General features: G+C 44.3%; 1 protein-coding gene across 1 annotated transcript in view; it reads left to right on the top strand.

Moving 5' to 3' along the window:
• The window catches only part of LOC144486037 (uncharacterized), a 47,254-nt gene that overhangs the window by 32,206 nt on the left and 2,055 nt on the right, over positions 1–12,993 (top strand). The window contains exons 13-14 of the mRNA XM_078204150.1: positions 826–951; positions 2,706–2,827. Of these exons, the coding sequence (XP_078060276.1) occupies positions 826–951; positions 2,706–2,827 (248 nt within the window). The remainder of the gene's footprint in view (positions 1–825; positions 952–2,705; positions 2,828–12,993) is intronic.

The following is a 12,993-nucleotide window of genomic DNA, read 5'->3' as shown; positions in this document are numbered from 1 at the left end:
CTGTGACATTTTTGTCAAACATGAGCGGGTCGATGCAGCAAAGTTTCTGTGCCATTCTGCCAACCCCTGACACCACAGAGACGCATTGCGATGACCAGGAACGAATGAAAATAGATGTGTAATGTCATGTCCTAATTCTGCCGAGGCTGTGGATTTTAAACAAAAAATAAAGCTATGGCTTGCACATGTAAATTCAAACTAACACGCAGGTTTTGTTGAAAGAAATGTTCTCTGCGCTGCACAGAGTATAAACTGAAAGTAGAACAGCAGCCTCTGCAAACACTGTAATGACATCACCATCAAATCATGTGATCAGCCCTTAAAGCAACCTGCAACCCTTTTAAATATATAACAAGATGTTTGTTAACAGCAACTGAGCATCTCTTACATGCTGTGTGTCTGCCTGGTTTCCCAAAATGTGAACTTGTACCCGCACTGTCCATGTGACCACTCAGTCTACAATAATGACTCATCACAATCTGCATAGAGGTATCAGTGTAATTTGTTTACAGAATACAATATCTATTGGATAAATCATTATTGGAAATTGCATATGTTTCACACTTTCTGCTCAAAGGCTCATTGTAGTTTGATGATAGCAGGACAGGAAGTCATGCCAAATAGTATCAACACATTTATTACGGTGATATAATGTCAATTTTAAATTTTAAGGAAAATAACAATCATGATATTGTTGTTCAATGCAAACAAAACTTATCTTTGTGTGGTGAATTATAATGTTTTTAAAACATGTAATGTAGATTGTCAATGTACTGTCTAATGTCAGGCAAACTGAGTGAAGAATAACTGGACTTTTTACCATAGATATCGATGAATGTGCAACCAACACTTCAACCTGTCAACAAATCTGCACCAATACAATTGGAAGTTTCAATTGCAGTTGCCATCCTGGATTTGGCATCAATGTGACAAACACTTCTCTTTGTGATGGTAGGAAGCCTTTAAGCATGCAGCCTCTCTGCAATTTGGGAAATACACTCTGTCTAACAGTTCTCAATGTCCTGCAAAGGATTTTAATAATTGAACAATCTACGGCTTACTACAAAATACTGTACCATAGTGTTCGAAGGATATTTTGATTGCAGCAGGTGGTATCAATTTTGTAGTAAATTCTTTAGTTGCTCTAGTTCGAAGTAGATTTCATGCTTTCTGCTCACAGGCTTGTCCTATACGTTACCTGACATCCCATCAGTCGATGCTGCTGTCATTTAACATAAATGGGGTTGGAAAACTGTAGTTTAGAGAGCACAGAATAGGAAAGTCATGAGCTGGGGTTTTGCACCCCCATTAGCATCGGGAAGGTTTGGTGAGAAAAATGTTGTGAGAAGGCTAAAGTTGAGTTCTACATCGGCGTGAAAGCTTGCTGCAATCATCCCCTTCCCCCCCTCAGTGGTGAGCCGTATTTCTCATCGCACAATGTTGGGAATCTCATTATAATACATTTGCATCTCATTATTAGGCCCATACACTGAAATCATAGCACCCCATCAAATAATTCATCCATAGTGGTCTGATGTCAGAACGGCAAATACCCCTCCAGATTCTGACTGGGGGTAATTGGCCTTTTGACTCAGAGACGCTGGCTCCGGCTGAGAGCGACCAGCCTTTGACTTGCACTGGAAGGGTAGCAGTGGTCTAGTCGGAGGGTACTGAGGAAGACCAAAGTAACACTGTAAATGTACCGGGGACCTAGTTGCACGGTACTGGGAGTGACTGGTAACACTGGAAAGGTACTGGGGCTGGGGGTCCAGTTGAGGATTGACTGCAGGGTACCGAGGAAATCAAGGGGAAGACTCCAAGACACCTGAAGCCTAGTGGGGGAAGACTCCAGGGTACTCCGGTGGGGTACTGGAGCTCAAGGCAGAGGGAGATCAGGAAGAAGAAACCAAGGGGGGAAGACTCCAGGGAACTAGGGCCTAGAAGACTCAGGGAAGGCCAGGGGGTTTGACTCAGAAGAGACTGGAGGGGTTGACTTGAGGAACATCAGTGATTTCACTTGGGAGAGACCATCAAGTGTGAAAAACACCATTCCTGAGGTTGCCTTCTGCTCCTGGGCCCCGGGCTTCTTCGAAAGGCCCCATAGAGAGAAGGAAAGCCTGGGGCAGTGCAGTGGATAGGTAGGCAGTCATCACACATTGACAGTTCTACTCAAACCTTAGGAGGAGGGTTGGGGGGCTTCAGAGGCGGTTGTTGAAATGGAAAAGGCTCATGGAAAGACTTGTCAGTGATCATTACTCTGTTGCAGCTAAGACTGCTCAGTTGTAACTCACATGTCTTTACATTAGACAGGAGCCATTCAAGTGAGGGGAGTTAATAGGAATGTAGTGGTGTGGGGTCCAGTATAGCAAGGGGGATGGATATAGTGCTCTTTTGCTAAGAGCGAGAGTTCTGATGGCTGGGTTGCTTGCAGATGACAAAGGTGCCAGAACTTTCACTCCCTTTGCTGATCTTTTATCCCTCGTTCTGCTTTCACTCTTTCCTGCCACTCACCAAGTGAAATCTCATTCTTTCTCTGGTGCTCTTTTGTACCCTACTCTGCTTACCAGCTTGATTATCATCATGTTTCATAGCACAACTGGCTATCTTGTCTCTATCTATATCATAGACAAATAACTGAAATATTTAAGTAACACCCTGGCAACAGCTTGCTTCAATCATTAATCACTTTTTCACATTATGTGCAGTGCAACACAAAGTTGTTCTAAGGTTTACTGTCACAAGTGAGGATCTGGATTTGGCTGATCAGCAAATAAGAGAGAAAGTTCTTCAAAGACTTCACATTCTGGCTAAGAACCAAACCCAACAGGTAGGTTGTGGAAAATAACCATGAAATATATACATTATGTATTACCAAATGACTGAGTGGCTTTGAAAAAATGTTACTTCATGTTATTTTGTGAATGGCTTTCTGCCTAAACTCAGAGTGAATTCTTGGGAACAATTGAGATAATCCTCAACATTTGAGAATATTTTCATTACAACAACATTATTATTTTGAGTTAGAAAACGGTAAATTATTAAGATGCAGAAAGTCTAATTTTTTGGCTTCACATATAACGTAAGTAATTATTATTGGAATACAGAAGCAGCACAGAAGAATTTATTTAATATTCTTTGAATATTCTTAGGGTAGAGTTAGATAGATTCTTGAAAAGAAAGGGGGGTGAGAGGTTATTGGGTGTAGGTGGAAATGTGGAGTTGAGGTTACAAGCAGAACAGGCATGAGCTTATTGAATGGCAGTGCCGACTCGAGGGGCAAAGTGACCTACACTGCTCCTAATTTGCATGATCATATGTAAAACCTATTGTGCCTAAATTGATGATTATTAGCCCAATACTGTACTAGAAGCTAGTACCTTCCAAATGCAGGAAAACTTTGTACCAATAATAATTATGTGTTTTTATTTCCATTTATCAGGTCCCACCTTTCTGAAGAAGATTGTTAAAATAATGTTACTTACCACATATTTCTGTATAAACTGTGGAACAAAATCCAACTGTAAAATTGTATTTCAATTATTAATCTTATGAGTAGTTACAATTGTTTTTAAGTAAACACACTGCTATTTGTAAACTAAATTCAGTGCTTATTGTGCAAATGTTGTGACATTGGTTAAGGTTTTCCGCAACCCAGGGCAGGAAGTCCCTAATGTTCAGGCATGCTAAGCAAAGGAAAACTCACAAGGTACTTGCCTCACTGTATGTTTCCCAATCCCTATATTTATGAGCCTGGCTCCCTGACCACTTGGTAGGCTTGCCAGCCTGATCCTGATGAAGCCCCCGACATACCTCAGTATCCGGCTCCATGGCTCTCTAGCCTTGGGGAACTGCATGCAGTCCCAGCAGTGACCAGCAGTCCTGATGGTGCTGCTGAGATTAAAATGCTGTCAACCATTTGATTGGTCAGCAGCTCTCAGATGCAGTTGGCTGGAAGTTTCAGTCCAAGCTTGTTATAAAGCAGAGGTGGATTCCCCCTCTGAGAACTAACACCCGAAACACCCAAAGAGGAGTACCTCACCCTATAATCTGTAAAAAGTGTGTGTGAAGTGGGTATGACCTGCTTTTCAGCAACTTCGTGATTAAATATAAAATAAATCCCTGACACACTCTAAACTCAACACGTACAATTTATTTATCTAACTAACAGTGAGCAAATTAACTGAACTCTTAACAAACTGAATAAATCCCTTTTAACTATTAACTATTACCAATGGTATGCTGTTCAAATAAATACAATTTCCACTCATTAACAAAAATATAATTCAGTCACTCCCTAAATTACATAGAAACATAGAAACATAGAAAACTACAGCACAAAACAGGCCCTTCGGCCCCACAAGTTGTGCCGAACATATCCCTACCTTTTAGGCCTACCTATAACCCTCCATCCTATTAAGTCCCATGTACTCATCCAGGAGTCTCTTAAAAGAGCCTATTGAGTTTGCCTCCACCACCACTGACGGCAGCCGATTCCACTCGCCCACCACCCTCTGTGTGAAAAACTTCCCCCTAACATTTCCCCTGTACCTACACCCCAGCACCTTAAACCTGTGTCCTCTCGTAGCAGCCATTTCCACCCTGGGAAAAAGCCTCTGAGAGTCCACCCGATCTATGCCTCTCAACATCTTAGATACCTCTATTAGGTCTCCTCTCATCCTATGTCTCTCCAAGGAGAAAAGACCGAGCTCCCTCAGCCTATCCTCATAAGGCATGCCACTCAATCCAGGCAACATCCTTGTAAATCGCCTCTGGACCCTTTCAATCTTTTCCACATCCTTCCTGTAATGAGGCGACCAGAACTGAGCACAGTACTCCAAGTGGGGTCTGACGAGAGTCTTATATAGCTGCATCATTATCCCCGGACTCCTAAACTCAATCCCTCGATTGATAAAGGCCAGCACACCATACGCCTTCTTAACCACCTCCTCCACCTGCGGGGCCGATTTTAGAGTCCTATGGACCTGGACCCCAAAGTCCTTCTGATCCTCCACAGTACTAAGAGTCTTTCCCTTTACATTGTACTCCTTCATCCAATTTGACCTGCCAAAATGGACCACTACGCATTTATCTGGGTTGAAGTCCATCTGCCACTTCTCTGCCCAGTCTTGCATCCTATCTATGTCCCTCTGTAACTTCTGACATCCCTCCAGACTATCCACCACACCACCAACCTTCGTGTCGTCGGCAAACTTACCAACCCATCCCTCCACTTCCTCATCCAGGTCATTTATGAAAATGACAAACAGCAAGGGTCCCAGAACAGATCCCTGGGGCACAACACTGGTGACCGACCTCCATTTAGAAAAAGATCCATCTATACACACTCTCTGCCTCCTTTGGGCAAGCCAGTTCTGGATCCACAGGGCAGCAGCCCCTTGGATCCCATGCCCTCTCACTTTTTCTCGAAGCCTTGCATGGGGGACCTTATCGAACGCCTTGCTAAAATCCATATAAACCACATCTACCGCTTTCCCTTCGTCAATGTGTTTAGTCACATTTTCGAAGAACTCCACCAGGCTCATAAGGCACGATCTGCCTTTGGCAAAGCCATGCTGAGTATTCTTGAGCATACTAAACCTCTCCAAATGCTCATAAATCTTGTCCCTCAGGATCTTCTCCATCAGCTTACCAACCACTGAGGTTAGACTCACCGGTCGGTAATTTCCTGGGCTATCCCTATTCCCCTTCTTGAAAATAGGAACCACATCCGCAATCCTCCAATCCTCTGGCACCTCTCCCGTCTCCATCGACGATGCAAAGATCATCGCCAGAGGCTCGGCAATCTCTTCCCTCGTCTCCCACAGTAACCTGGGGTACATCCCATCCGGATGGGATCTGGATTCCAGCACAACCTCTTTGTTAAAGTCCACATACTCAATCTTTTCAGTCCACCGCAAGCCCACAGTACATCCACCCATGTCCTTCTCCTCTGTGAAAACCGAGGCAAAATACTCATTAAGCACCTCTGCCATTTCTACTGGTTCCGTACTGATTTTCCCGCCTTCACCTTTTATAGGCCCTATTCCTTCACGTCTCATCCTTTTACTCTTCACATATTCATAGAACGCCTTAGGGTTTTCCTTAATTCTACTTGCCAAGGCCTTCTCCTGACCCCTTCTGGCTCTCCTAATTTCCTTCTTTAGTCCCTTCCTACAAGCCGTATACTCATCTAGATCCCTATCTTCGCCAAGCTCTTTGAACCTTTTGTACGCTTTCCTTTTCTTCTCGACTGGGTCCCGCACAGCTTTCGTGCATCACGGTTCCTTTAACCTACCAACTCCTCCCTGTCTGCTCGGAACATTGTCCTGAAGAACCCTAGACAGACATTCCTTGAAAAACTGCCACCTCTCTTCAGTAGATTTCCCCGAGAATACCTCCTTCCAATTTACTCCTCTAATTTGCTGCCTTATGTCTTCATATTTCCCCTTACTCCATATAAACGCTTTCCTAGCTTGCCTGATCCTTTCTTTTTCCAATGCAAGCATAACGGAGATAGAGTTATGATCGCTATCCCCAAGATGCTCTCCCACTGAGAGATCTGACATCTGTCCAGGCTCATTGGTCTGTATCAGATCAAGTACAACCTCTCCTCTTGTAGGCTTGTCCACATGCTGTGTCAGGAAACCCTCCTGAACACACCTAACGAACTCCTCCCCATCCAATCCCCTTACCCTAGGGATATTCCAATCTATGTTTGGGAAATTAAAGTCTCCCATCACAACAACTCTGCTATTATTGCAACTCTCCAGGATCTGTTTCCCTATCTGCTCCTCCACCTCCCTGTCACTATTGGGCGGCCTATAGAAAACTCCCAGTAAAGTGATCGACCCCTTCCCACTCCGAACTTCCACCCACAGAGACTCTGTAGACAATCCCTCCACAGCATACACCTTCTCTACAGCTGTGACACTATTCCTGATCAGCAGTGCCACTTCACCCCCTCTCTTGCCTCCCTCCCTGTCCTTCCTGAAACATCTGAATCCCGGCACCTGTAGTATCCAGTCCTGTCCCTGAGACATCCAAGTCTCCGTAATGGCCACCACATCACACTTCCAGGCACCGATCCACGCTCTGAGCTCATCCCCTTTATTCACTATACTCCTGGCATTAAAGTAAACACATCTCAATCCTTTGGTCTGAGCTCTCCCCTTCTCTATCCCCCGTCCATCCTCCCTCTTGCACCGTCTATAACCCTTCTCTGTTTGCGAGCTAACTTCCTCGCTCCCAGTCACCTCGTCTTGATCCCCTCCCCCCAACCTATCTAGTTTAAACTCTCCCCAGTAGCCTTAGACAACCTTACCGCCAGAATATTGGTCCCCCTGTGTACAGGTCACACCTGCCCCTAAAGAGGTCCCAATGGTCCAGGAACCTGAATCCCTGCCCCCAGGTTTTGTGTCTTCAAGAATATTCTGGACATTCTCTGTTGATTCTTTTGTCTGGAACTTCTTTCTTCTTTGGTACCTTTGCTATCTAGATAGTGCTTTCTCTAAGACATAGATGAAGCTATGAGAGCCAGCGATGCTCTCTCTCAGAGAGAGAACATCGCTGGCTCTCATAGCTTCTCTCTCTCTCTCTCTCTTGAGAGCTGAGAGCTGTTAGCTCTGGCAGGTGGCAGTTGCTCTACCGCTTTGTCCCACTGCCCCCTTCTTTTATACCCGTGATGACATATCAATATTTCCCACAATAGGATTGGTCCAAGGTTGTCAAAACCAACAGATTTAAATTTAATAGGTTTTTGGTATCTAAGTGCCTGATTCAAATTGATTGGCTAAATTCAAAAGCCTGTTGTCTTGCTACAAACTGCTGCTTGGCCTTTCAAGACAAATGTTTCAGTTAGGGCTCTCTATGTACTTGCATTTTAAATTTCTAAGCATAGAAAAAGCACCACATTTTAACAAGACCATGCAATGCTTTCCCCCCTAGCATTTTACAATTTTACAAACACCAAATTCTAACTTCCCACCTCCCAATCTACAATCACTCTACCCAACTTTATTAACTTTATTATTAACAGGCTGATGAACATTAAGGGCCAGCTTCTCCAGTCCCCCTGCTGTGAACGCAGATTTGGCTGAGTGCCAAAATCTCCATCCTCACTGGCAGTGGTAGTGGGGATTGTGAGACTAGATAATTTTGGCTTTAATCAGCTTGAGGTGATCTGGCTGAGTGGTAGCTGGCTCACCCCTTTTAAGCTAGGGGTGCGAGGCTACTGACTCCATGTAAAATCTAGTCCGATGTCGCAACCTGAATAACATTGTGTGGTTATTGTTGAAGAATGCCTTCTTTATGGTTTAATATACTACAAATTTTATTCTAACAGAGACCCGAAAAATATTAGGATGCTTAGCTAATTCCATCATCTCCTCCATCTGCCCAAGCCACCCATAAAATGTCATTCCCTGCCCTACTGCTCCCATGATGTGGAGATGCTGGCGTTGGACTGGGGTAAACACAGTAAGAAGTTTAACAACACCAGGTTAAAGTCCAACAGGTTTATTTGGTAGCAAAAGCCACACAAGCTTTCGGAGCTTCAGGTGAGTGGGAATTCTGTTCACAAACAGAGCATATAAAGACACAAACTCAATTTACATGAATAATGGTTGGAATGCGAATACTTACAGCTAATCAAGTCTCTAAGATACAAACAATGTGAGTGGAGAGAGCAACAAGACAGGCCAAAGAGATGTGTATTGTCTCCAGACAGGACAGCCAGTGAGACTCTGCAGGTCCAGGCAAGCTGTGGGGATTATAAATAGTGTGACATGAACCCAATATCCCGGTTGAGGCCGTCCTCATGTGTGCGGAACTTGGCTATCAGCTTCTGCTCAGTGACTCTGCGCCGTCGTGTGTCGTGAAGGCCGCCTTGGAGAACGCTTACCCGAATATCAGAAGCCGAATGCCCGTGACCACTGAAGTGCTCCCCAACAGGAAGAGAACAGTCTTGTCTGGTGATTGTCGAGCGGTGTTCATTCGTCCGACAATCACCAGACAAGACTGTTCTCTTCCTGTTGGGGAGCACTTCAGCGGTCACGGGCATTCGGCCTCTGATATTCGGGTAAGCGTTCTCCAAGGTGGCCTTCACGACACACGACGGCGCAGAGTCGCTGAGCAGAAACTGATAGCCAAGTTCCGCACACATGAGGATGACCTCAACCGGAATATTGGGTTCATGTCACACTATTTGTAATCCCCACAGCTTGCCTGGACCTGCAGAGTCTCACTGGCTGTTCTGTCTGGAGACAATACACATCTCTTTAGCCTGTCTTGATGCTCTCTCCACTCACATTGTTTGTATCTTAAAGACTTGATTAGCTGTAAGTATTCGCATTCCAACCATTATTCATGTAAATTGAGTTTGTGTCTTTATATGCCCTGTTTGTGAACAGAATTCCTACTCACTTGAAGGAGGGGTTTGGGGCTCCGAAAGCTTGTGTGGCTTTTGCTACCAAATAAACCTGTTGGATTTTAACCTGGTGTTGTTAAACTACTGCTCCCATGCCAGCCCCATCACATACTATTCCATCCTTCCATGTCACCTCTCCCATGCTATTCCTTTTCTCCATGCCATTTCCATCCATGCCATTTAATCATTGTCATTACACGTTCCATGCCATTAAATTCCTCTTATGACATCTCCATCTTACTAACTTTCTCTGGCCATGGTCAAATTGGTATATTTAACAAATTTCATCATTTAATCCCTTCCAGCCATGCCCTCCCTTGCACGATATTCCCATCACACCACATTTTTTTACTGACTGTGACACTCCTGCCCGCTGCAAACCCCAGCAAGCAGCAGTTCCTCGGCCGACATTTTGACAATTATCAAATTAAAATTAAAATGATTGGTTATGCCTGAACACAAGGCATCACTGATTTACAAATAGAAATAGGTTTTAGCTTCATGCCTTAATTGGCATTGGGGGGAGTTGGACACCTTCCTGGTTCAAGTCTGCTGCAATCCTTAGTGCTGACAGCAGCAAGTGCAAGGTTGCTGACTGAGCTGACAGTCATTGCTAAAGTGATTCCAGGTAATGTTCCATGTTCCTACTTACTCAGCTCCCAACAGATATAACACAAACACACATGCACACACACACGATTTTCAATTTTTGTAAATGTTGCTTTCACACAAATAGAAGCTTCAGAAATTAAACATGAATTAATAGGCAAATAATACTTCAAACAAAATGGCATGTTCATTTTAAATAGCTGATGCAACAAAGATACATCCCTTATTATCACAAACGTTCCCCTTCAGTATGAATGACATGATGTAGCTATGATGTGGAGATGCCGGCGTTGGACTGGGGTAAACACAGTAAGAAGTTTAACATAAGTAAGTTAAACTTCTTACTTATGATGTAGCTACACAGTTCTACAATATGCTGTTCTTTATTCATGCAGAGTAGGTCAGGAATACTATATAACAGGCTTTCATCCAACCACCTCCCCCCCCCCCCCCCCCCCGCCACCCCCTCCCCACCACCAATCCAGCCCAGTGCTCCTATCCTGAAAGTTTCACACGTACGGTTATCATCAACAAAGCACCTGTGCAAACCCTCCCTCCCACAGAGCATGGTACTCCTGATGATGTAACATTTCAGAGGTCCTTTGCAACTGATTTACGAATAACAGCTGGTTTACTGTTTGGCCATTTCTGGGAAAACATTTAGCTCTTCAGTCTCTCCAAACTATTCACATCACTTGCCCATTTTTAGACCCTTTTTGCCAGTTCACACATTGCCTTCAAGAGCTCCTGTCTCCTTTTCTGCCAGATAGAAAAACTGAACTTTTCCTGTTTCTTCTCCTCAAAAGAATTTTGGTATTCCTCTTTCTGTTTGAGTCTGCTTTCTCTTTGTGTCTGCACCTGTGCCTTCACCCTCCAGCTCTTCCTAGCACTCCTTTGTGTCCATTAGTCCATATTGCTTCTGGTCTTTACATCCTGCTGGTATTGCTTCTCGGTCAAGGGTTACAAGGTCACATGGACCAGTATTCCGTACTATCCAAGAAAATTGCAACCTATTTCTTTACCACTGATGTTAACTCTTAAAAGTCCTTTTCAAACATTGTTAAAAAGTTATTGATTCCACAGACATATAAAATAAATTACACATGTTCTTTAATGTACTGCTTCCAGGTCAAAGTTTGTCACACTTTCAGGATGGCTTCTTGCTTCCACGTAGACTGAAAGAGTTCAGTAGCCATCTTGACCAGCCATTGATCTCCAATATTGTAGACTTCAGTTGGTATAGCACTGGCTCCTAGAGCTTAGCTGGTAGATAGAAGCCTGATTACATTCATCATTTCTGACAGGGTTGGAGGGTCAGCAAAACAACCGTTGATGGCAACCTGTGTCAGCCTGTTCATTGATGGATGAAGGCTGATTGCCATCAATTTGGGATTTCCTGTGAGCAGTGTTGACCCATCACAGAGGATTGGTGATGAACCAGTAGACTATGACCCGCAAACATACTTAGAACATTGTAGATTTATTTTCAGTCTTTGTGGTCTGAATATGACAGAGGTTTGTCTGCTTCCTGATTCAGCCATGTGTCCAGTATCTCTCTGAGCTTGCATTGGATAATCCTGCAGATGTTTCGGTACGCCTTGTGCCCGAATAATGTGGTGATTGTCCCTTGAAGGGCAACACAGCAGAGTAAGGGTCACCTGGCCTGGATTACCAATTGGGACTGAGAGTGGGGAATCACCCTGGGAGGAGGAGTTCTCTTGGCAGAGGCACTCTAGAATTAGGCAAGCTGCTGCTCTAGTAGATTCTTCGTAAATAAATCCTTTATTGTTCACTGATGAAGTTTCTGAAAGAGCATCACTACAGATAATGATTAGTGGTCATTGAGGTAAACCCTGCAGAGGTGATGTTTTTCCTCCAGTAGTTTCTGGATTACCTCTTTGTTTTCATTGCACCAATCTTGTGCTTATGAGAGAAATGACTGAGGGCCTCTGGAGCAGTGGAGTACACAATATCTCTGAAGATCACCCATTCCTCCTCAATACAGTCCATTTTTGCTACACACAAGTGACTCTCGGGTTTCGCTGAGAGGAATTCCTTCTTGACTGTATGTTTGAGCTTTGAGGTATTGGCCAGAATTTTCCGATGTCATACACTGCTGCCAGTAAGAACGGAGAATTTGATGCTCAGCCAAAACTCCATTCGCTGCAGCAGGACCAGAGAATTCCAGCCCTGAGGGAGGTCAGAGAATTCCAGCAATTGCAACACTTCTGGACCTCCATATCCTGGGGGCCTCAAGGGGAATACATCTTGATGTTTTGCTTTAAAATAAGACCGTGTCAGTTCCTCACATGGGTTCTGTTACATCCACATCCTGCCTCTGTGTCTGCTGACGATTCGATGTCAATGTGGAAATTAGGAGTGCATCTTGTTGCAATTAGAGAGGTTGAAAACTGTATTGGTGATTAAGAGTTCATACTCAGCACATATTGTCAGCAAGATGTGGGCGGCACAGTGGATACCACAGCACTGCTGCCTCAGTGCCAGGGACCCTGGTTCGATTCCAGCCTTGAGTGACTATGTGAAGTTTGCACACTCTCCCCATGTCTGTGTGGGTTTCCTCCGGGTGCTCCAGTTTCCTCCCACAATTCAAAGATGTGCAGCTTAGGTTGATTGGCCATGGTAAATGCATGGGGTTATAGGGATGGAGTGGAGGGGAAATCTGGGTGGGATGTCCAGAGAGCCGGTGCAGACTCGATGGTCTGAATGGCCTCTTTCTGCACTGCAGGGATTCTATGATGCTAAATCAAAGAAGAGACATTGTTGTTACAACTGCCAATCCTGATTCTTTCCCATGTCTGGTGATCTGCACCAGCTCTTACAGTGAGGTCACCAAGGGCCACCACGAATATCCAATTGAACAATTGTCATCCTGTAAGTGTAGGGGGCACCACCAGCCAAATTAATAAGTGTGGACAGATAAAATAAGCAAATTATTATTA

Source organism: Mustelus asterias, chromosome 3, assembly GCF_964213995.1.
Source record: "Mustelus asterias chromosome 3, sMusAst1.hap1.1, whole genome shotgun sequence".
Taxonomy (NCBI): Eukaryota; Metazoa; Chordata; class Chondrichthyes; order Carcharhiniformes; family Triakidae; genus Mustelus; species Mustelus asterias.
This window is presented reverse-complemented; position numbering and strand designations above follow the sequence as displayed.